The following is a 23406-nucleotide window of genomic DNA, read 5'->3' on the forward strand; positions in this document are numbered from 1 at the left end:
TTCAAAAATTCAATTGTGTACTGATATCAATGCATCAGATTTCATTGCATATCAAAGTTACATGTGAATGATTGTAGAGACTGTCATGCAATATGTACCACTTTCAGTCTCAAGTTTTACTATAATGCTCTGATTTAACTTTGAAGTTAATTGCCTTGACTCTTTCTTTAATTGATTGTTAATGTGTTTCGCTTAAAACTATAGATATATATCAGTGTGCAATTGCTGTAGTGAACCTTTCTATGATGTAATTTTTATGGAACAATTCTATGATTCTAATTATAGAAGAGCTATATACATTGCTATTTTTATCATGATACAGTTGATGTATGGAGTTAAAGTCAGGTACCTTAGAGCCAAAATTTCTGGGCCTTAATGTGCAGGTAGCTGCTTAATACATTTGCATAAGTGTATAGCAACAATTTAAAAATTGGCCCTTATGGAGTGGTGGCCTTTCTATACAGGTGGCCACTTTCCACTCTATTCCATCAAATTTCTGACGAGTAAGTTGTTTTAAAAGTGTACATTTTTCCAGCAAAGGCATTGTTTATAGGTATAAACATAATATAGAGTTGGCCTTTAAGTGGTCAGTAGTAGGCTTGCTCTTTCAAAGTATGATTCAAAAGTGATATACAGTGTAACATACCTTAGCGGCTACCTTAAAGGCCACCTTTTTATAAGAGCCAACTTAAAATAGGATATTTCTACTCTAGTGCAACTATATGAAGCAGCTATCTAGGTATTAATACCAAGAAGCTTTGGATATCACTAAGACATGGCATTTCAATTCCACTTTACATGTACATATGTATGAATAACTGTCGTTTGCATCCATTATACACATGTATAAGATTGGAAACTATCATCATAATATGTGGCTGAATATTATTATTATACAGCGAAAGAATAGATTGGAATATTATTAGTTGTACAGTAAATCCCTTATAAATATAGCTACCCCTATAATAAGACCACCTTGTTATAGTAGCCACCTCTATTTTTAGGACACTGAACTTACAGCAAAAAACATAATCAGTGATTAGGCACCTGCCTATTATACCCAAAATTTTACCTATTATGCTTTTGAGCATTGCTCAAAAATTAAGCCTATTATGCTCAAAATTATGCTTTCAAAATCAAGATTATGCTCTAGAACTGACTGTTTTATTAGAGTATATCAACCTTTCCTGACTGCTGTATTAGAGTAAGTGACTGCTCTATTAGAGTATCTCGATCTTATTTCTGCAAAGTGTGAATAACCAACAAAGAAACGGTTTAATAAGTTATATTACGTGTTTTTAAATGTGAAATTCACTAATAATACTATTAGTGGCAGTGAATATTTGCTTTCTTTCAGGCGCGCGTATTGCGCATTTTAAATCAGTAAATTTTCAAACATCGTCCCTATTATGCTGGCATTATGCTTAATGCTTTTGGTCACCTATTATGCTTTAAATTATGCTGGCATAATCGGCCGGTGCCTATCAGTGATTCCTTTATTAGGCAGCCTTATCATTGCTCCAACTTTCTTAGCTTTAAAAGTGGCTCTGTTAATATGGTTTCACTGTAGTGAGCCCTTGTCAATACGGCTACTTGCAATTGGTATTAGTAATTACACTGTAAAAATACCATACAAACAGCAGTGACTATACATTAATACTTATAACTCATGATCTACTATTGGTTAAACTCACGGTGATGAATGATGAGTATTAGAGCAACATGTAAACCAAAAATAAATTTATTTAAAGAATATATATTTTTGAAAATGAAGATCAAAGGAAAAAGCTACATTTTTGTGGTTTGACCTTTTCCTTTGAGCAATTATAAAATATTATATATCACCTGAAGAGAATTTAACAATGATTTCAAAACTCTAAACTAGAAATTTCCACATCAATCACAAGCAAAGTTATGGTCATTTTATTGAAGACATGTAAGCAAAATAAAATTTTCAACAGAAACTTTGAGTGGTCCTAACTTAAAGGGAGACCAATGAAATGAGCCAAATTTTGGTGTGAAAAAAGTTTCTTGATAGGGTCCATGTTTGTGCCAAATTTCATGAAAATTGAAAGGGTCCAGATTTTTTTTTGTTGATTTGGTATGGAATGACCCATATGCTACACGTAGTTGGCTTTGGTATCATAACTCAGTGATTTGTAATCCGATTCTTTTGTACTACTGCAAGGACTTTCTATGATAATTATTCCAGCTACACACTGATTTTCAGCTCACTGCTCTAAGCGGTTTGCCTGGTAGGCATGAAAATTAATAGTTTTTTTAGGCAAGTTATATAGTGCCGGCAGTCACATGCATTTAGAAAAAAAACATAAGAAAGCGAAAAAAAAAGAAAAAAAAAGGGCTCAGCAAGGGCTCAAACCCGGGCATCCGCGGCCGTACTCATAAGCAATGTTCGTAACGATTATACCACCGGTGCTGCAGCTACTCACCTCCTTTAGTTTCTACCTTATAAACATCCGACTGAAGTGACTTCTATATAGGACAAGTGTGAAGAAGAAACCAAAGCTGAACATGCATGTGATCATACATCGAGAAGTATATGCACCCCCACTGAGTGTGCGTGCGTGCGTGCGTGTGTGGGTGTGTGTGTGTGTGTGTGTGTGTGTGTGTGTGTGTGTGTGTGTGTGTGTGTGTGTGTGTGTGAGTGTGTGTGTGTGTGTGTGTGTGTGTGGGTGCGTGCGTGCGTGCGTGCGTGCGTGCGTGCGTGCGTGCGTGCGTGCGTGCGTGCGTGCGTGCGTGCGTGCGTGCGTGCGTGCGTGCGTGCGTGCGTGCGTGCGTGCGTGCGTGCGTGCGTGCGTGCGTGCGTGCGTGCGTGCGTGCGTGCGTGCGTGCGTGCGTGCGTGCGTGCGTGCGTGCGTGCGTGCGTGCGTGCGTGCGTGCGTGCGTGCGTGCGTGCGTGCGTGCGTGCGTGCGTGTGGTAATCTATAGTTATAATCTGCTGCATGAAGGAAGAAACCAGCTACAGTATAGTTGACATTGACAGACTGTCTATATACCTATGTAGGGGCAGAGCTCTGCAGGAGCTGCTCCCTGCTCTGTTTCTTGCGAGAATGGTAGAATTCATTATGTACGTATATATTGTTATTTGATTTACAGAGCCCACCAATACATGTAACATGCCATGGCCAGCATGCAGTGAGCAATGATGGCAATCAGTACATGCAAGAATGCTTAAAGTATCCACATGGAGGAATTTCATGTCATTTCTTGATCTGGTGGTGCTGGTATACATAATATTGAATTGATTGGAAAATAATATAGCTTAATTTTTCTACTGGAGCATGTGTGCACACACAATCGTGACATTGTGTACAACTGCAATATAAACTAATAGTCATGCAACAACACACAAAAACAGACAAAAAGAAAGTAATTACAAAAAGTTGATTTCTTAAGATAAAAGTACTTTGCAGAGGATATAAAAGATTATAATACTATAGGGTTGGTTGTATAGAGTCAATTAAACGAATGCTCTCACTACAATGGTTGGCCATGGTCACTTTAATGATGACCGTACAATGGACTGATACCAAGAGTTTTTCTATAATGAACTCTTCCTAATATTGTCCCTATAATGGCATTATTATTATTTTCTTCCCTATATATGGTTGAGTTAATGCAATTAAAGTGCATGAGGTTCTCCTATATGTTTAGAAATTCAGGGGTATAGCCAAGATTTTTTGAAGGGAGTTCCAACAGCATCATTGAAGCAGAGTCTGAGGGTGCAGCCCCCATGCAGCCGCTGAGAGACTTTCATTAGTTTAATGAATGAACTCAACAATGCAAAAATAGTGCATTAATTATAATGCATATATATAGAAGTGCCCATGGGATAAAGCTATAAAGTGGAAACAGACAGCATAGCACATAGAGACATCTATATAAGTGATAGTTAACCCACTGATATAGGAACCATGAATCCACTGATACAAGTGGAACCATGCACTTACAATCAAAACATTATAACTACAAATATGCACAGCATGGAGTCATTTTGCATGCTCAAGTGATAAATTACTGGAGTTATAAATTATATCTTTAAACACTGCACACCAAAGTTATTGCATGCAGTATAAGGTCATGCATGCTCAGTTCTGCATTAAATGCTAAAATGTCTGAAAAATTGACTTATGGATATTTACATACATGTCCTAGTAGACTGCTCTATTAGAGTATATCGATATTTTTAACAAGTTTTCAAAAGGGCTAGCTTTTGCATGTTATACCTCTGTATATATAAATCCTTCCCTGCATCATGGGAGATGAATATACAAGCTAGCTATATAGTGTGCTGTGCCATAAACTATATTACTCATTCATTTTGTCCTGTCACACTAAATGGTGTCTGCTGTAGACTCAGAAGTCTAAATTTTACAGGGGGTTCTGAACCTCTTGGAACCCGCTCCCCTCCCTATACGCCAGTGGCTGAAATTTGCTATTTCTTGACTTGCAAGTTAATTATATTATGGTCTTCTTGCAAGTCATTTTACCTAGGATATTCTTAGTGTTGGCTGTTGCTCATAAATACCCAAGAGTCACATTGATCTACAATTTTAAAAATTCCCGGTTTATGCACCCCATCATGCACTGAGACTAAACAGCAATTCTTTCATCCATACCAATATGCATGCATGGTCAGTAGACTAGCTACAAGCCACATGACTGCTTTGGGCTGTCCGGACAATGGAGGTGCCCTGATTTAGAGGTCCGGATAGGAAAAGTTCCACTGTAATGATAATGTTCACGTGAGTATAGTCACGTGCGAACATTGTTGACATGGACACCGCTGAAAATGGAAGGCAGGGGCCTAGACTGGAACAGGGGGGGAAACAGGAAGGTACGTGTAACGAGTTTGTAAACACTGCTCAGCTTATATCAAAGTTTACATGAACCGTGTGCTAATTTGTTCCGCCTGGGGCACCTGTCTGATTTTGGTTGGACCCTGAAACTTTTCAAGTTAACAATCAAATGGTCCGGCTTATATATCACCAGTAAAACTGGCTGCAAGTTTCATAGCTACCACAGATAGTATACAATCTATGTAGCTGACTACAGGTTGGGTTTCCAAGGGTTTAAGAAAATCCCATTTTGAAATTGAAATTCCTAAAAAAGCTGTTAGTTAGGTACAGTGTGTTATCATTTTAACTTAGAAAAAATATGACACCAAAAGGTACAAAAAGCAAAAAAAAAAAAAGTGTCACAATGGCACTCGAACCATAGATCTCCAGCCTGAAGAGCATCGTTCCTAACTACTGCACCACTGGTGCTAGCTGCCAGCTCTTCTTATTTTTGCAATAATTAAATGTCACTAATGCATATCATTATATATCTTACCCATACCCTAAACGTTATCCTAACCCTATTCACGTTTCTTCCTAATCCTAAGGGTGCTTTTCCTAATCCTAAGGGTGCTTTTCCTAATCCTAAGGGTGCTTTTCCTAATCCTAAGGGTGCTATTCCTAATTCTAACGGCGCTGTTTCTAATCCTAAGGGTGCTTTCTAACCCTAGGAGTGTTGTTACTAATCCTAGAAACGCAATAAGAGTAAGAGCAAATATATGCAAAATTGCAATAAACGAAATGGTAATATACTGTATGTAATGGCTAGTAGATTCCTAAGGTTTCAGCAAGAACCTAACTCACTAAGTTTGGCAGCACTAAAGAGTGAGTGAGTAACAGCATCACGATTTATAGTGACATAAAACACGTTCATCTCAGGGAAGGATCCACAGATGAGACTAGAAAGATTACAGATGAAGATTGAGCCTGATACTCTATTAGAGTAGTCACCTATGTACTCTAATAGAACAGTCAAGTATACAATGTAGTGGGAAATTTTCAAAAAATCAATTTTTATCAGAAAAAGTTAGCTACATGTAGCTATAAGAACCATAACATCCTAGAAGTGACAAATATATAAACAAAGTTTGAGTACATGTTTTCTACCTGATCGTGCAGTTAGCTATAGATTTCAGTATATGATGGGCCACTGGAAAATGAACACAATTTAAGCTTACTACACCTGCATGCACTAGCTTACAGTGATGGCATCATTGGTTGAGTCATAACTAATACAGTGTTGAAGCCTAAGAGCTCAAGAAAATCATTGCCTACAGTTGTAGCTAACATTACTGCATGCAGATGAAGCATGCAGCTAGCTTGCTTCTATCATACTTACATATTGATAAAAGCCCATCTGGTTTTGGTAGAATTGCCTCTTCCACCTTTGTAGCTTGAACCATGTTGTTTGGCCTTAATTCAAATGGCATGTGGATTGAGCCATGACTATAGTTGACATTTCTTCAGCCCTTCTTATTTCACTCAGATAGCACTGCCGGCTTGCTCAACCTGTAGCATAAACATCTACATAATATTATGCACTTATTATATAATATTGGATCCTGTTCTTAAGTCAAAATGTTAAACTCAAAATGATAGAAACCAAGGTGATGTAGTACGGCTGATCTGGCTCTACAATCAGATGTACAGTAATATATGTATATTGAAATCTCTTGTTTATGAGCTTATATCTAAACGTGCAAATCCTATTGTTGGGCTGCAGGACAAGACACATGCTTAGTTATGTATTGTGAACCCAGAAGCACTACACTTGCTAGGAATAGAGTACTGATTAAGTATTGATTTCCATTTTGCAAATAAAAATAATAGAGTAATAAAACTACAGTAAATTTTGCTCCTAATGAGCTACTACACTGTATGAACTATGAGTGTGTGTTATCTATAGCTAACAATAGTCTTCCTCATATACTACAAATATTAAACAGTGCTCTAGACTATATTTTAGTAGAATGTTCATTAGGTTTTACAGTTGTTGAGTGTATTATTAGAATGTATTGTTTGCAGGTTGTAATGTGGAGTGGAATCCAGTGAAGCAGAAACAGGACAGAATTATTGTCAATGCTATTGACAAGACTCCCAGACCCAGAACTATAAAGATGAAAGGTGAACTGATTGTGATAGCTAATCAGTATTTTAAACAAGTTGATGCTGTGCTACTTCTAAAAACCAGGTGCCCAGTAAATGCTATCCCTTGAATTTATTAAGTCTTTATAAATTAACACCTAGCATGCCTATTTTGTAACAATACATACAGTGTATTTCAGAATTCACCAGTTATTTTACAAGTTACATTGCTATGCATCGCTAAGGAAGTGTAACTCACTTAAAATCACAAATTGCACATAGAAGTATCTTCTTAACTGTTTTGTCATGTTTTCATATGCAAATTCCAGGAGGAATTTTGAAAAGGGGTTTCCACTACAGCTACTGACTGTTATATTAGAGTAGTTTATATTACCTGACTGCTCTATTAGAGTATCTCGATCTTTTCACCAAAATTGCAATTCACAACAATGTTATAAGTGTTGCATGCAATTGTGTGAGAAACTATTATTTAACTAAGATAAAAGTTTAAAATGTGTCCTGTTTCATGATACATCCCAGATTCTGGAAACCTGAAGTTTCATTTCAAGTAATGTGTAAATCCAAAAGGAAACCCCCCTCGGTACGCCCCTGAATTCTCTACATAAAGCCTCATGGCTGCTCTAAATTTTTGTTTGCATACAAAGGCGTGTGCCTCCTTTCAGCTTGATAAGATACGCCATTCCTGGCAGTATATGTATATATGCAAGGCCTGTTAAGTTGTTTTTCAGTCAATATACCACTTTGACACCTCAGATCAAAGGAAACCACAGGGTTATATTTCACATATTGCCCTGACCACAGGGCGATATTATCTAGATATCACCCTGTGGTTAAGGCAATATCATGATTTAGCCCCTGACCACAACTGCCTTTGATGCTGAGGCAGTTACAGAGCATCGGTTCCCTTTGATTATTTATATAGAGCTGCTTAAAGTTTTACATTGTGGGTTTGAGTCAGGGGCGTAGCCAGCCAATATTTGATGGTTGGGCATAACATGAACTTAACTACACACACAAAAAACACGCTCACTTTCATGTGAAATATTATCAAAGAAAAATACGAAAAGTGTATGTACACAAGGCCTACAGCTACCTATGTTATAGCGTAAACAAATGCTGCATGCAAATATTTACTGGCTAGCAATATGCTATTCTATTAAACTTGTAGAGCACGTAGCCGAGCATCACGTGACATCAAACTGCTGAACCTACAAGAACCAATAATGTAAACAGTTCATTACATATTTACTATAATCAACTAGCAGTATAGCTTACAGACCAACTACCACAGCGATATTTAATGCTTTTTAAAGTAAACGCCACATGGCCTCAAATGAAGGCCGGGGCACTAATTTATGAGTCTTATCACAAATATCAGCATACCAAGAAAGCTTCGTCCCAGACTTATAGCAGCCAATGTACATTTTGCATGAAAGTAAACCACAACTCGGTTAAATCAGTACGAAATGTGCACGTGACACTTTATAATGACTTGACCTTTTCTCCATTTCCAGCTCCATTTGCATATGCCATTATTGTTATCTAGAAGAGTACGTTTTCCTGTTTTCTTTCATCAGTAGTAAGTTAGGCTATACGGTACTTTCCTTATCAAAAAAAATATGCTTGGCAAGTCCACTGAAACGAAATCTTTTGCTGCCAGCACCATCCACACCTAATGCTACTGACGATTATCACTCACTGTGACTTAGAGATACAGTACCACGCTTCAACTCCATTTTAAATTTCGAATTTAAACCGCGCCAAGGAGCGTGGCATGTGCGTCTACATGAAGTGTAATAATAGGGACTCCCCAAGGGATTTTCCGCATGATGGATCACGTGACACACCATCTATCTCGATCCGTTCTTCGAAGTCATGGTTCAACAAATGAGGTACACGTTTACGCTTTCCAGTATTAAAGTAGGGTTGTTTTGTGTGCTGCTGTGAATCCTCATGTGAATCTTAAGCTACTTGTGATGGTTGGGCAAAAGTGTGTGATGGTTGGGCAAGAAACTGTGATGGTTGGGCAAATGCCCGCCCATGCCCACCCTTGGCTACGCCAGTGGTTTAAGTGTAACATGTTGGTTTAGTTAGGGGCATTGTTGTGAAGCAAAAAGAATTGAGTGAGTCAGCATTGCATAGTCCAGTCACTAGGTAATCATTTAATAATCATTTTAGCAATGTGGGGATTGTTTTTCTACACAGTACATTTCAACTGCATGAAAAGATGCCTCAAACATTCCCAACCTATATGTCTAAGTGTTTATTTTAGCACCTTAGGTTACTTTATTCATCCACAAAGTGGTTATTTGGTTTAAAATTGTATCACTACAACCAGTGAAACCCACAATCATTTCTTTTTGTGCCCACAATTTAAACTCACAATTGATGTTTGCAAACCTCTGTATAAAAGTAATGTGGTTAATGCAGGTTTGTCTTCCTTCACCTATTAGGTGAGCATACCAGAGTTGTATATATTTGCATGTAACACTTTCACACCTCAGATCAAAGGAGCTGCCCGGACTACATTTCTTATGTAGCCCAGCTAGCCAGGTTACATACGAAATGAACAACTGGGCAGTGATTATATAGACGTTGAGACCGAAATCGATTGTGGTGATCGATTAATACTTACATGATTAGGATGCACGACTTGGATTTCGCCATGAAAACCACTCAGACGGAGAGCGTTTTGTTATCCTCACTGTCCTACAAGTTGAAAAACGTTGGGCTAAGGTGAGAACTAGTACTATAGCTTATTCACCAATCATTTCTGCACATTTCGAATGCAGACACGCCCCCATCACGAAGCTACCACTCTGCACAGAGTAACTATTCTACCAGCAAGCTTACCTATCTAGGCCTTTAGTGAACTCTGTAATTATTCTATAAACGACTCACTAGCACTGATTAAAACATTAAATTTGCGTAGCCAAAATTCTCTGTGACATCTCTAGGATATGTCCGTTCATCGTAAGCGAACATAACCAGAACGTACTAGCTGCTGACCCACAATCAGGTATGCATATATAATACATCCAGTGCCTGCACTCGTATTGGCTAGGATGATTGATCACCCTGTACAGGCTATCAGCCTGATAAGTGTTACATATTAGCTGTAACACGGGCTTTGCCTGATATGTATGACCTTTGCCCTCGGGCCTGTGGCCCTCAGGCAGTCTGGCATACATATCAGGGAAAGCCCTCATGCCCTTGTTACAACTATTACTTATACCATGGCCACTCTGGATTTGCCTTATATATATATATAAAGAACTTTGCGTGGGAGTATCAAAGCAAAAAAAGTGTTCTTTATACGCCATAAAGGTACAAGTGTTCTATATTGGGCAGTTATAGAACACTTTAATAGACCACAGTTCTATATCAGGTAGTTATAGAACTGCCAGGTCTATTTTGTAGGCTGATAGCCTACTTTGAGTGAGTGAGTAATCACTCATTCTGGTCAGTACACAACCAATCAACCAAGCCAGTGTAGGCTGATAGCCTGACTGTGCTGGCTGACCAGTCAACCCAACCAGTAAGAGGAAAGCCACTGGATTTAGTTTATAGACACACTTGAAGATTTCGATGATGGTTGCTTGTGGTCAGCAGCAGTGAACGTTCTTAGTATGTTTTGCTCACACGAACGGACGAGTCCTAAGAATATCACGGAAATATGCTTATTAAAGTACCACAATCAAAATTTTTCATATTGAGAAGACAGATTAGTCTCACAAAACAACTAATGAAGGCACAACACAGTGCAACGCAGGCGAAATACAGGCGCAATGGCTATTCTACCGATGATAACACTTCTCTGTGAGTTTCTAATTGTTTCGTGTGTCTTGTGTGTACCTCAAGTTGACAGTTCTCTATACCAGATAAAGCACTGCCTTTCGCTCATGCTATACAGGAAATATAGCACTCAAAGAGTGGTCTCGAGACGAAATATAGTACTCGGCTTTGCCTCATGCTATATTTGTCTCTCACCCACTCTTTTCGTGCTATATTTCCCGTATAGCACTCGCGGCAATGCTTTATCTAGTACATATATATGCTTGCACACTCAGGCCTGCAGCCCTCAGGCTTGGGTGCAAATCCCTCATGTCCATGACATAACTATTAATAATATCAGTATTAAATAATAATAATAATTCTTGTAATGCTATCACTATTACAATATTAATTTTATTATTTTCATCCAAAATATGTACTGTAAAACAGTTTTAGAATAATTTTTTGGTATTGTGATAACTGAGTGTATCTTGCAATGTCCTGTTCAGGCAATTTATTTGATTTATGTGGACAACACACATTATATGGCTTTAGATTGGCAGATATACTATGATATCACACACGTATCAATGTGCCAGTAATAGTAACATACACATACATTCTGCACAGTTCTGTTGGCCCTACAGAACCTTGAACTCCAGACAATGTCTAATTTATGTATATGATCCATACTGTATGCATGTAAATATTGTCACTCACGTATATGTGTTTTTATGTGCACAGACTTCAGTATAAGGTTGACACCATTAAAAGATATTACTACCACACTGAAAACTCATCATTCTGGGAACACTGGTGCTGATGATATTGATGGCAGTATCTGTAAGTGAAGTTCGTGAACCAATTTTGTATGTAAAAAATTGTATGTAAATTGAAGAATTTTAGAAGAGTTTTTACGTTACTACATATAGATTATATACATGGCAATGGAGATAATACATAGACTAATAGTATGAACTGACTGTATAATGTAAGTATGCACTGATAATATGCAGCTTTGTATATACAGAGATCAATAGCATAGTTAAGAATTGTGCATATTCAAACGGACAGATACAGTATGTAGTTAGTACTTTTATTTTATTGTTTTTAATTTATTAAGGCTTTACGGCACAAGTGCTGAAGGTCTGTAGGACACCTGGTCCTACAACCTGTTTAAAGTTGTTACAGAAAGTATGTTTGAAAAGGTGGAGACTTGTATCAAGACACCCGGTAGTGTGTCATGCAGCCAAGAAGGCCAGCGTGCCACACCATGAGTATATTTACAGGAAGAAACCAAACGTGATTTTCACGCATACATAGTAGCTCCGTGCTCCCTACTTGAATTGGAATCATTTTTATACTGCGAACGCCCTCCACCTTCAGTACCCCACTTACCAAATTTGAGCAAGATTGCCTAATGCAGTCATGAAATATAAGCCTTCAAAATTTGGCCTAATTTCTTCATTTTTTCTTTCATCGTTTAGGGGGCTTAGATTCTTCTTTTTGCACGCCTTACTAAAGCCATTATGAATGCAAATGCATAGCTCGATTGTCTTGAGATTTGGTTCACTTTTCGGCATAATCACATACCAAGTTTAGTGCAAATCTGATTAATAGTAGTAGAGCTATATATGGACGAATATTTACATTTAAAAGGCCGACTTGTTGTCACGCCTACAGGATAAACCGCTTATGGGAATAACTTAAAAATCAGTATGCATATAGGTTAACCATCATAGCTCAAACCTTTTGTGGTTTAAAAGAAATTGCATTGACAGCTACAGAGTTACAAGGCAAAAACCAAACAACTGTAAATGGCGGGGTCTAAATACTCTAATAGAACAGTCACCATGAGGTAAAAAGGTGCATGAAAATTTTTGAAAAAAGTTACTGACCATGCAGTGTTCAAACCAGGGACTTCCACGCTGAACACCCAAATCCTTAACCACTGAGCCGTTGCTATCACGGCTGATCACCTCACTTAATTTCTGCCTTATAAATGAAAATTCTAGTTAAAATCTACTCAATAATGAAAACTTCATTTCTAGAACATTCTATGTGTGTTCTATTAGAAATCCTTTTTAAAAAATGTGCACTCTATTGGAGAGAGCATTACAAAAGTAATTTAAATATACTCTGTAACACTGTACCAAAGCTTATGATAACGTCCGGACACCGGACAAAATCCGGTCAAATTGCATAGATGTCTGACCATAATGCAATTTGTCCGGACACAGTGTCCCATCAAAGCATAAAGAAGGAGCCTAAGGGCTGAGCTGGCATGCTATCAACAATAACATTCACTTGGTTGCCAGGAGATAGTATACATTCTTACAACCCAAGGGAGTGACCATAAATGTACCATTGCCAACCCACTGGTGTACTTTAACCACATAACAGCTGCAGTAAGGCATGTGATGTCTTACCACTATAATGTTCATTTGCTATGCTACAGTAGACATGTTGGGCATTCATCTCATGTCCAGTCAATTTTGGCAATTGTCCGGCCGATTTTGGTTTGTCAGGACATTGTGGCAGGACAACAGAGAATTCTTATCATAAGCTCTGCTGTACTATTTACAACTTCTCTAGTATTCCATCAAATCACAGTTGATAGTTGATGATTATTTTGGAACAGATCACGGCGGGGTAGTACACTACTATTAAGACCTACTCATGCCAATCGTCATCATCATAATAAGTGCTAATCTGATAAAATGTTTGACAACAGGCTGCAAATTGTATTTTAGCATGAAAGGTGCAGGGATTTGCTTTTTAAAAATTAAGCAACTACATTTTATCATGAAAAATCGAGATACTCTATAGAACAGTCACTGCAAAATCTTAAATGACAAATACTAGCTATACCTAATTAACTTGGAAGGAATTTACTTTGTTATAAAACACTATTGCAAATAAATATAGACACTACATATGTACTACAACTTTATATAGCCTGGTATAATAGCCATAAACAAGCAAGCATTAATTATATCAAAACCTCTGACTCTGCATCACTTTTACAATCACGTTATTACACTTGTAATTAGATAATTGGTTTGTGTATTGTAACTTTCTCTTTTTTTTTCTGAGCATAGCTACCAACAGGGCTGACTGCTCAGTATTAACAATAAAATTAATTAATTAAATATCAGTAGCTATAAATTGTCTTTAGTATCAGATCAGTAGGTATTTTTCTGTATTGGTAGAGCACTGATTTGATCATCTTCATTGCATCTGTAGATAAGAAGAACAATGATTTGTGTAAAAACAAATTAAATTTCAAAGCTATAGTCTATGGTTGGCTTTGGGTACTGCAAAAAGGAGTGAAATCCACGCAAAAACAACCAAGCTGTATAAAAAGGGTGCGGCCTTCAAAAATCCTGGGTGAAAAAAGTTATGAAATCAAAGGTGATGATGTTGATGATAATAAATTTTAATAATAGCTTGCATTAATAAAATTTATTATCATCAACATCATTTCAGCCATTTCATGGCCGCCACCTTTGATTTCATAACTTTTTTCACCCAGGCTTTTTTAAGGCCGCACCCTTTTATACAGCTTGGCTGTTTTTGCATGGATTATACTATCAGGACACATGATAGTGTGTCATGCGTTAATACATCCAGAAGTGGGACAGACAAGCACAGTAGAACCTCAAATATCTAAACTCCTTGCAACCAGGGCTGGTCCATAAGTCTGAAAAGTCCATATCTCTGAAAGTAACTAAAGAACATTTTAGCATTATCAACTACCCTAATAGAACAGTCACTACTCTAATAGAGCCGTCATTTCCGTAGTTCTGTTAACCGAGAATCCGGATAAGTGGGGTTCAGATAACTGAGGTTCCACTGTATGTAATTTCACAGGAATCGAGACAATACAATTTCACTCATTCGCATCTCAGCAACAGGGGTGGGGCATTTTCCATACCAATTTTGAGCTAAATTGGTCTGGCTGTCTTTGAGATACGTGCATTCAAAGTTTGTGTTATTTTTCTTCATTTATCATTGATTTTCTTTTCACACCACTTACAAAAGTTGCCATAACTTGTGCAAGCCTTATTGGATACTTTTCAAATTTGGAAAGTGTTTTGATCTTCCAATGTGTGTACAGACTGATACAAAAGATGTACACAATTATGAGAAAAATTACAAGTGCGATATTTGTCACACCTGCAGGGTAAACTACTGACTGAAACAAGTTAAAATCAGTATGCAGATATAGGCTGACCATCGTACCATGGACTTTTTGTGATTTGAAAGATCTGAGAGTGTTAGCTAAGGCATGTGAAACCACACTATCAAGATACTCTAATAGAACAGTCATCAAGAAGTATAAAAAAGTGTGTGCAAAAATGTATTTAAAAGTTAAGTGTTCAAACCACAGACCTCCACAATCATATGCCTAAACCAGGGGTGGAGGAAGTAGTTGATATGAGGGGAGGGCTGGGCTGACCTAGACTTATCTCTGGTTTGGTAAGGTGAGACCCAAAAAAAAAAGTCACAACCAACTGACTAGCTTTCCACCTCACCAGCTACACATTTACATAAAAATCCTTACATAGCTCGCTACATACTCATTGCTTTTTAGAGCGACTGCTCTATTAGAGTATCGCAATCTTTATCACGGTTTTCAGCCTCACTCCAAGAAGGATAATTTCGGTGTGATGTCATTCTGAGGGGGGGCCTCAGCCCCCTAGCCCCCCCCCCCCCCCCCCCTTTTCCGCCGCCTATGGCCTAAACCCTTTACTACTCTGCAACTGCTGTCATTTGCTCATCTCACTTGTCCATGATTTCTACCTTACAAATGGATGTTCAAGATACTCTTAGCTAATAGAGCGGTCAGGCTTGCTGCAATTTGTTACTCCTAACGGTTGAACTGCTTATAATTCAAAATAATATATACAGACATCTCTTAAAGTCTAGTTATTCTGTGATACTTAAATAGACAAAAGCCATAAGAAATGATATCTAATCCAAAACAGCTGAGCTGTCAAAAAGGATGTGGCCTTCCAAAAATAGGCTAGTGAAAAAAGAATAGATATGGTGGCGACCAAGAAATGGCTGCAATGATATTACGTCAATTAAATTTGTAATGTTACAAATTGAGTGACAGTATCATATCATTGCAGCCATTGACATTATGTCTTTCTTTTAGACATTATGTCTTTCTTTTACTAGCCTATTTTTGGAAGGCCACATCGTTTTTCACAGCTTGGCAGTTTTGGATTAGATATTTAGTTCATTCAGCACCAGTACTAGAGGTGTGCGATTATCTAGATATATCCGATTATCTAGATATCATAAGACTTATCGAGACAAGGATGATGGGTTTATTAATAGTAAACTTCCATAAATTATTTGTATACCTGATGGTATAGGTACCGCCTGGGGGCTCCAACTCTCCTACCACTTGGGAACAGTGTTAAGACTAACATTTTTCACTTTTTTTATAGTCTTCAAATTGCAATTTGCTCACTTTACTGGTTACAATATTGGCAGTTTACTAAAATAAATAATTGTTTCAGTTATCAAGATATGTTAGATAATCGAGATAAGTTCAAAGGAAATATCGAGATATGTCTAAATTAGTCATCACACACCTCTAACCAGTACCTGCTCTATGTACAGGTTACATGTTATCAGTATACATGCACACTAATAGCAAATACATATGTAAAGAATCTTGTAGAGAATTCATAAAACTAACATGCACACAAACGAAAAAAGCTCTCTCCTTGTCCTACCTATCAGTGCATTACATGCATGCTTCCCTAAGAGGCGTCATATGTATTAAGCAGTTAAATTGGAAATGATCATGCCACCAGCAGACTTCATACTTGCAACTTTGGTTCTTTACCTTTTTGACTATATGTCTTAAGAAGGAGTTTAAGAATTGTTTGTAAAAGCATGTGTATGTTAATGGAGTGGTAAAGGTGTTTACTTAAGGAATTCCAGCGAGTTTACTCTACACTCCTTGCACTCAATGTGTACAATGAAGGGCAGCTGTTAGAAGCAAATCATGATCAATTCTTAGGCTATCACATGATGAGTGCTTTGTTTAAAGTAAAAACCAAACTGATAAGTGCAGTGGTTGGAAAAATAATTGTTGGACGCCACAGGAATCATAGACAGTCATAAATATGACTTTTCAGTTTTGTGTATGAGTATGTACAGTACAGTATATAGATTAATATTTTATAAGTATAATTTTCTATGTATGTATATACGTATATACTGGTTTCCAGTTTGTGATGATTGTGATAAATCATACCATGGTGACTGTCCAGTGCATGGTCCTCTAATACCATTGGATGAATCCCAGGGGTGTGACCAAGACTCAAAATCCTTTACCAGTGTACCAGTACCACTACAAGTTACTATGTCCTCCATTATGAATGCTGGCAAGGAAGTGTTTGCTAAAGAGTTTATACCCAGGACTAGGATTGGTCCCTACAAGGGAGAAGTGGTACAGAAAGAAGATGTAACTGATGAAACTGATACAAGTTACTTCTGGGAGGTTGGTGTATGGTTGACTGTGTTATTATGTAAGAATTCATTGTTCTCTAGATAAAGACAATGGTTCTGAGTCATACTACATTGATGCCAAGAATGAGGAACATGCTAGTTGGTTGAGATTTATTAACTGTGCTAGACATGAAGAAGAACAGAATTTATTATCATTCCAATACCAGGGTAATATTTACTGCTACACCATTAAGGATATTCTACCAGGCACAGAACTATTAGTATGGTATGGTGAGCAGTATGTCAAACTATTGGGACTACCAATACACTACATTATTGTTATGTACATTAATTGTATAATGACAGGGGTACTATATGTAATTTTTGTTCAGAAATTAACTATTTTAGCAATTTAGCCATACATAGGTAACTACAAGTTATCATAAAGTACAGTAGCAGTAGTACTGTATAGTAGGAATATAAGGGGAAAATTGCACCTGCCAAAAAGCTGCACATTAAAAATCATCACAAGGCTCAATCACTATATTAGGATTTGGGTTTTCTTACCACCCAAAAAACAGCCTCATCTCTCCTTTATAACAGCTTGGGGTAGTATTGGTTGGTTAGGCATAGCCAAGCCCATAAATTGTCTTCAGAGTAATCCTAAACCCTTACAATTTTTTTAATTTTCAATTAAACATGCTGTCTGACTAACTAACAGATGCCTGCAGCCAACCATAATGTGAGAATGGATAAGGCTATTGGCTTGATTTCTTTACTGTTTGATGTCACATTGTTCTGAGACATGCCTTTTTGCCAACTGCAGTATGTACAATATAGTGTTCCACCAATAATTGGATTGGTATTGAATCGGAGCCGATATTGAGCATTTTGGTATTGGTTATTTAGGTATTCCAATACCGATTAATAGCCACTCGCGCCAATTGTCATCATCATAACTATCATCATAAATGCTATGCTAGCAAAACTTGGGGTGTAGCAGATGCATTATTTACATAAAAGGTGCAAGAAACATTGAGCAACTGCTACTTACTATGTTTGCATGAGATACTCTAATAGAACAGTCACTGCATAATAAATATTCTAATACAATCAAACCTCTCTAATCCTGTGCTCAATGGGAGCCATAAATTTTGCTGGATTAAGGAGGTTGTTGGATTATCAAGTCACCTCTGTAATCCGACATTGTACAATATCTAGAATTATGTCAGATTATGCAGTAAATTACAGGTAAAACAGATCACAGAATGTTTTAAACATTAATTAATTTTAAGTAGTACAACTATTTTTCTATTATTGTCAACCAATTAAATGCTTTGGTTGCTTAAATATTATTTTCTATGATTGTTTTTAATGCTGCTATTATTCTCTGTTGGATTACAAAGGTTGAAAATAATGTACAGTGGAACCTGTGTTACGGTCACCTGGATTAAGCGGTCACCTCTGCATAACAGCCATGGTCACGAGGTCCCAAATATTTTCCCATACAAATGTATGCATTGTGGTCTGCATTAAGCGGTCACCTGTCTAATGCGTATAACGGCCAACCAACAATTTGCCTATGAATCACTGTATACATAACTTTCTCCTTCGTATAACGGTCGCTACCTTTTATGGTGGCTTGTTAAGCCAATTTCCTGGTACCACGGCTCTGTTTCAATTAATGCGCAATTATCACACTTCCTGCCTTTCAATGAATACTATATAATCAATCAGGCTTTATTGCTTAAGCGTATTCAATAGCTATAACCAACATTCATAGACTCACCTTACCCTTTCTGTACTAAATATTCAGACTGTATTGTGGTTGGCGTGAGCCTCTTAATAATAAGTACTCATTTATTACGGTCTTAGCCACTAAAATGCTGCTGACCACCTTATGCAGGTTTTCTCTATAACAGCCACCTGTATATAAAGGCCAGATATATCTGGTCCCAAGGTGACCGTTATAGACAGGTTCCACTGTATTTCCTAGTCTAAAGTTTGTGTTGGATTATGGAGTACAGAGGTGTCAGATTACAGAGGTTGTTTTGTATACAAAAGTGTTGGTAGATGAAATTTTGGTCAGATTAGAGAGGATTCTGGATTACACAGGTGTCGGATTAGGGAGGTTTGGCTGTAGAATACTCACACATAGCTAACTTGAGGGGTGTGTAAATTGTATAGCAATTATTGGTATTGGTATCTGTATTGGTGAAAATCTACTTCTAGGAATTGGTATCAGATCAGTAGGTATTTTTCTGTATCGGTGGAACCCTAGTACAATACAAACAACTTCCTTTTATCCTTCTTTGTGTGTCAATTTCTTTTGTTGACAACCATACAAGGTGTTAATTTGTGATAGCACAATGATGACTAAGCTATGCTTATTGCCTGTATTTTCAGTAGTCACTGGACTGATTGCACAGATACTTCTCATACAGTTGTTCAATTGTAATACTGTGTAACAGGTGGACGTAGCTGAAAATGAAGTGTAATTGCCACTTTGATTCACTTTTCATTAAATGATTGTTGTACATGGCAAGTGTTCAGACGCAAAATTGATATTATGGTATGCCTAGTGCCAGTCTTTCTTTTGATATGGTATGCACCGGTTCAGTAGTTGATTCCTGTTTACAAACAGTATTGTAGAGAAGCCATCACATGCAGCTACTACAAATCAACACCTTTGGATGTCAGCAAGGGACAGAAAAGAGGATACCCCCTATAAGCCTTAAGTTACGTTTATCTGAATGCATTAGTAAGTAAGTGAGTGAGTAAGTTAGTCAGTCAGTCAGTCAGTCAGTCAGTCAGTCAGTCAGTCAGTCAGTCAGTCAGTCAGTCAGTCAGTCAGTCAGTCAGTCAGTCAGTCAGTCAGCAGAAATAATATTTTTTAAACTTTTTGTAGCAACCTATTAAAAGCATTTTGGATCATACTGAAGGCACTTTTGGGCTTGGTTATATCTAACTAATACTGCCAACGCACCATGAAGGCATTGTGAGGTTGGTTTTTGGGGTGATATTTTGGCCAGAAAAGCCAAATCTTCATGATCCCCAATATACAATACTATTGTAGTGTATGATAAATGCTATCAATGGTACGTATTGCACTCAGCATGTGTTTTGTTCAGTCATGCCAAAAATCCTGTTGCAGCGATGCATGAAAGGGTTAAAGCTAAACTTTAAAAAATTATGATTACTCGACATTCAAAGTATGTGTATTGGATTTAAATGCATATCATCATGAACATGAAACAAATCACTTTCGCTCCAATGAAATTTAACAGAATTTTCTGTTGATTAACTAACTATGTCTTCAGCCAAGACAATGGGTAGGCTACAGGATTGATTTCCTCACTATTTGATGTCACTTCGGCCCATGCAGGGACATGCCTTTTCACCAACCGCAGCAATTACAATGTACACATCATAGACTTACCTTTGTGTCCCATTTCTTTCTCCACTATACTGAGCAGGTATTGATTCAGAGCTAGGGATGTGGAGATTTTGCTGGCATAATTTTGGGCATAATAGGTATGTGTGGGAATCAGGAATTATGCTAGAATTTTGAGGTGATTATAAAGCTTTAACCGCAGGAAAATCTGCAGATTGCACAATTCTGTTAAAAAGATCGAGATACTCTAATCTAATCCAAAACAGCCAAGCTGTAAAAAAAGTGTGCGGCCCTCAGAAAGGCTATGGTGAAAAAAGATGTGAAATCCAAGGTGGTGGCCAAGAAATGGCTGTGATGGTAGGTTAATGGTAAAAATTTTAATAATGACAATTCAGGTAAATTTTGTGAAGCGGCACAAAAATTCACCTGAATTGTCGTTATTAAAATTTTTACCATTAACCTACCATCACAGCCATTTCTTGGCCGCCACCTTGGATTTCACATCTTTTTTCACCATAGCCTTTCTGAGGGCCGCACACTTTTTTTACAGCTTGGTTGTTTTGGATTAGATTTCATTTCTTTTTGTATTTGTATACCCCAAAGCCGGCCCATAGGCCAGCTTTGGGACTTTTTTAACCTATGTTTTTTTTCTTTACTACAGGAAGAAGAAAAGATGAAGTAGATGTACTTTAAATATTTTATCAGTAAATGTACAAATTATATAATACATATGTGACCGGATTTGCGAAAAGGGGCCTTCCACACACATCCGATTTGCCAACTTTGACAATTGATAACTTCAGATTGGAAAGAGCTATTGCCTTGAAATTTGGGCAGTGGTGATTTCTTTGCAGCTGAACTCTCTACATGATGGTTTCTTTGTAGCTGAACTCTCTACAAGGTAATTTCTTCTAGCTGATCTCTCTACAGGGAGATTTGTTTGTAGCTGAACTATCTACAAGGTAACTTCTTCTAGCTGATCTCTCTACAGGGTGATTTGTTCGTAGCTGAATTCTGTACAGGTGATTTGTTTGCAGCTGAGCTCTTTACAAAATGGTTTCTTTGTAGCTGAACTCTCTACAAAGTAACTTCTTCTAACTGATCTTTCTACAGGGTGATTTGTTTGTAGCTGAACTATCTACAAGGTAATTTCTTCTAGCTAATCTCTCTACAGGACAATTTGTTTGTAGCTGAACTCTCTACATGTTGGTTTCTTTATAACTGAACATTCTACAAGGTGACTTCTTCTAGCTGATCTTTCAATAGGGTGATTTGTTTGTAGCTTCACTCTCTACAAGATAACTTCTTCTAACTGATCTCTCTACAGGGAGATTTGTGTGTAGCTGAACTCTCTATTTGAAGCTGAACTTTCTAAATGATGGTTTCTTTGTAGCTGAACTCTCTACAAGTTAACTTCTTCTAGCTGATCTCTCTACAGGGTGATTTGTTTGTAGCTGAATTCTGTACAGATGATTTGTTTGCAGCTGAGCTCTTTACAGAATGGTTTCTTTGTAGCTGAACTCTCTAAAAGGTAACTTCTTCTAACTGATCTTTCTACAGGGCAATTTGTTTGTGGCTGAATTTTCTACAGGGTGATTTCTTTGCAGCTGAACTCTCTACTTGGTGGTTTCTTTGTAGCTGAACTATGTACAAGGTAATTTCTTCTAGCTGACCTCTCTACAGGGTGATTTGTTTGTAACTGAATTCTGTACAGGTGATTTGTTTGCAGCTGAGCCCTAAACAGAATGGTTTCTTTGTAGCTGAACTCTCTACAAGGTAACTTTTCTAGCTGATGTCTCTACAAGGTGACTAGTTTGTAGCTGAACTCTCTACATGGTGGTTTCTTTGTAACTGAACTTTCTACAAGGTGACTTCTTCTAGCTGATCCCTCTACAGGGAGATTTGTTTGTAGCTGAACTCTCTACAGGTGATTTGTTTGCAGCTGAACTCTGTACATGATGGTTTCTTTGTAGCTGAACTCTGTACAAGTTAACTTCTTCTAGCTGATCTCTCTACAGGGTGATTTGCTTGTAGCTGAACTATCTACAAGATAACTTCTTCTAGCTGATCTCTCTACATGGTGATTTGTTTGTAGCTGAATTCTGTATAGGTGATTTGTTTGCAGCTGAGCTCTTTAAATAATGGTTTCTTTGTAGCTGAACTCTCTCAAGGTAACTTCTTCTAGCTGATGTCTTTACAGGGTCACTAGTTTGTAGCTGAATTCTCTACATGGTGGTTTCTTTGTAACTGAACTCTCTACAAGGTAACTTTTTCTAGCTCATCTTTCTACAGGGTGATTTATTTGTAGCTGAATTCTGTACAGGTGATTTGTTTGCAGCTGAGCTCTTTAAAGAATGGTTTCTTTGTAGCTGAACTCTCTACAAGGTAACTTCTTCTAGCTGATGTCTCTACAAGGTCACTAGTTTGTAGCTGAGCTCTCTACATGGTGGTTTCTTTGTAACTGAACTCTCTACAAGGTGACCTCTTCTAGCTGATCTTTCTACAGGGTGATTTGTTTGAAGCTAAACTCTCTACAAGGTAACTTCTTCTAGCTGATCTCTCTACAGGGAGATTTGTTTGTAGCTGAACTCTCTACATGATGGTTTCTTTGTAGCTGAACTCTCTACAAGTTAACTTCTTCTAGCTAATCTCTCTACAGGGAGATTTGTTTGTAGCTGAACTCTCTACATGATGGTTTCTTTGTAGCTGAACTCTCTGCAAGGTAACTTCTTCTATTGATCTCTCCACAGGGCGATTTGTTTGTAGCTGAACTCTCTACATGGTGGTTTCTTTGTAGCT

The 23406-nt window shown here is 37.6% G+C and overlaps 2 protein-coding genes across 2 annotated transcripts in view; both read left to right on the plus strand.

The window, feature by feature from the left end:
• The window catches only part of LOC136255397 (uncharacterized), a 94532-nt gene that overhangs the window by 35875 nt on the left and 35251 nt on the right, over positions 1-23406 (plus strand). The window lies entirely within an intron of this gene.
• Positions 4794-17629, plus strand: LOC136241587 (histone-lysine N-methyltransferase set-17-like). The gene is made up of 6 exons (XM_066032822.1): positions 4794-4858; positions 6885-6983; positions 11484-11582; positions 16994-17251; positions 17316-17504; positions 17580-17629. The coding sequence occupies exons 1-6, from the start codon at positions 4798-4800 to the stop codon at positions 17627-17629; spliced, it is 756 nt and encodes a 251-aa protein (XP_065888894.1). The 5' UTR covers positions 4794-4797.

Source organism: Dysidea avara, chromosome 1 (assembly GCF_963678975.1).
Source record: "Dysidea avara chromosome 1, odDysAvar1.4, whole genome shotgun sequence".
In the NCBI taxonomy this organism is placed as follows: domain Eukaryota; kingdom Metazoa; phylum Porifera; class Demospongiae; order Dictyoceratida; family Dysideidae; genus Dysidea; species Dysidea avara.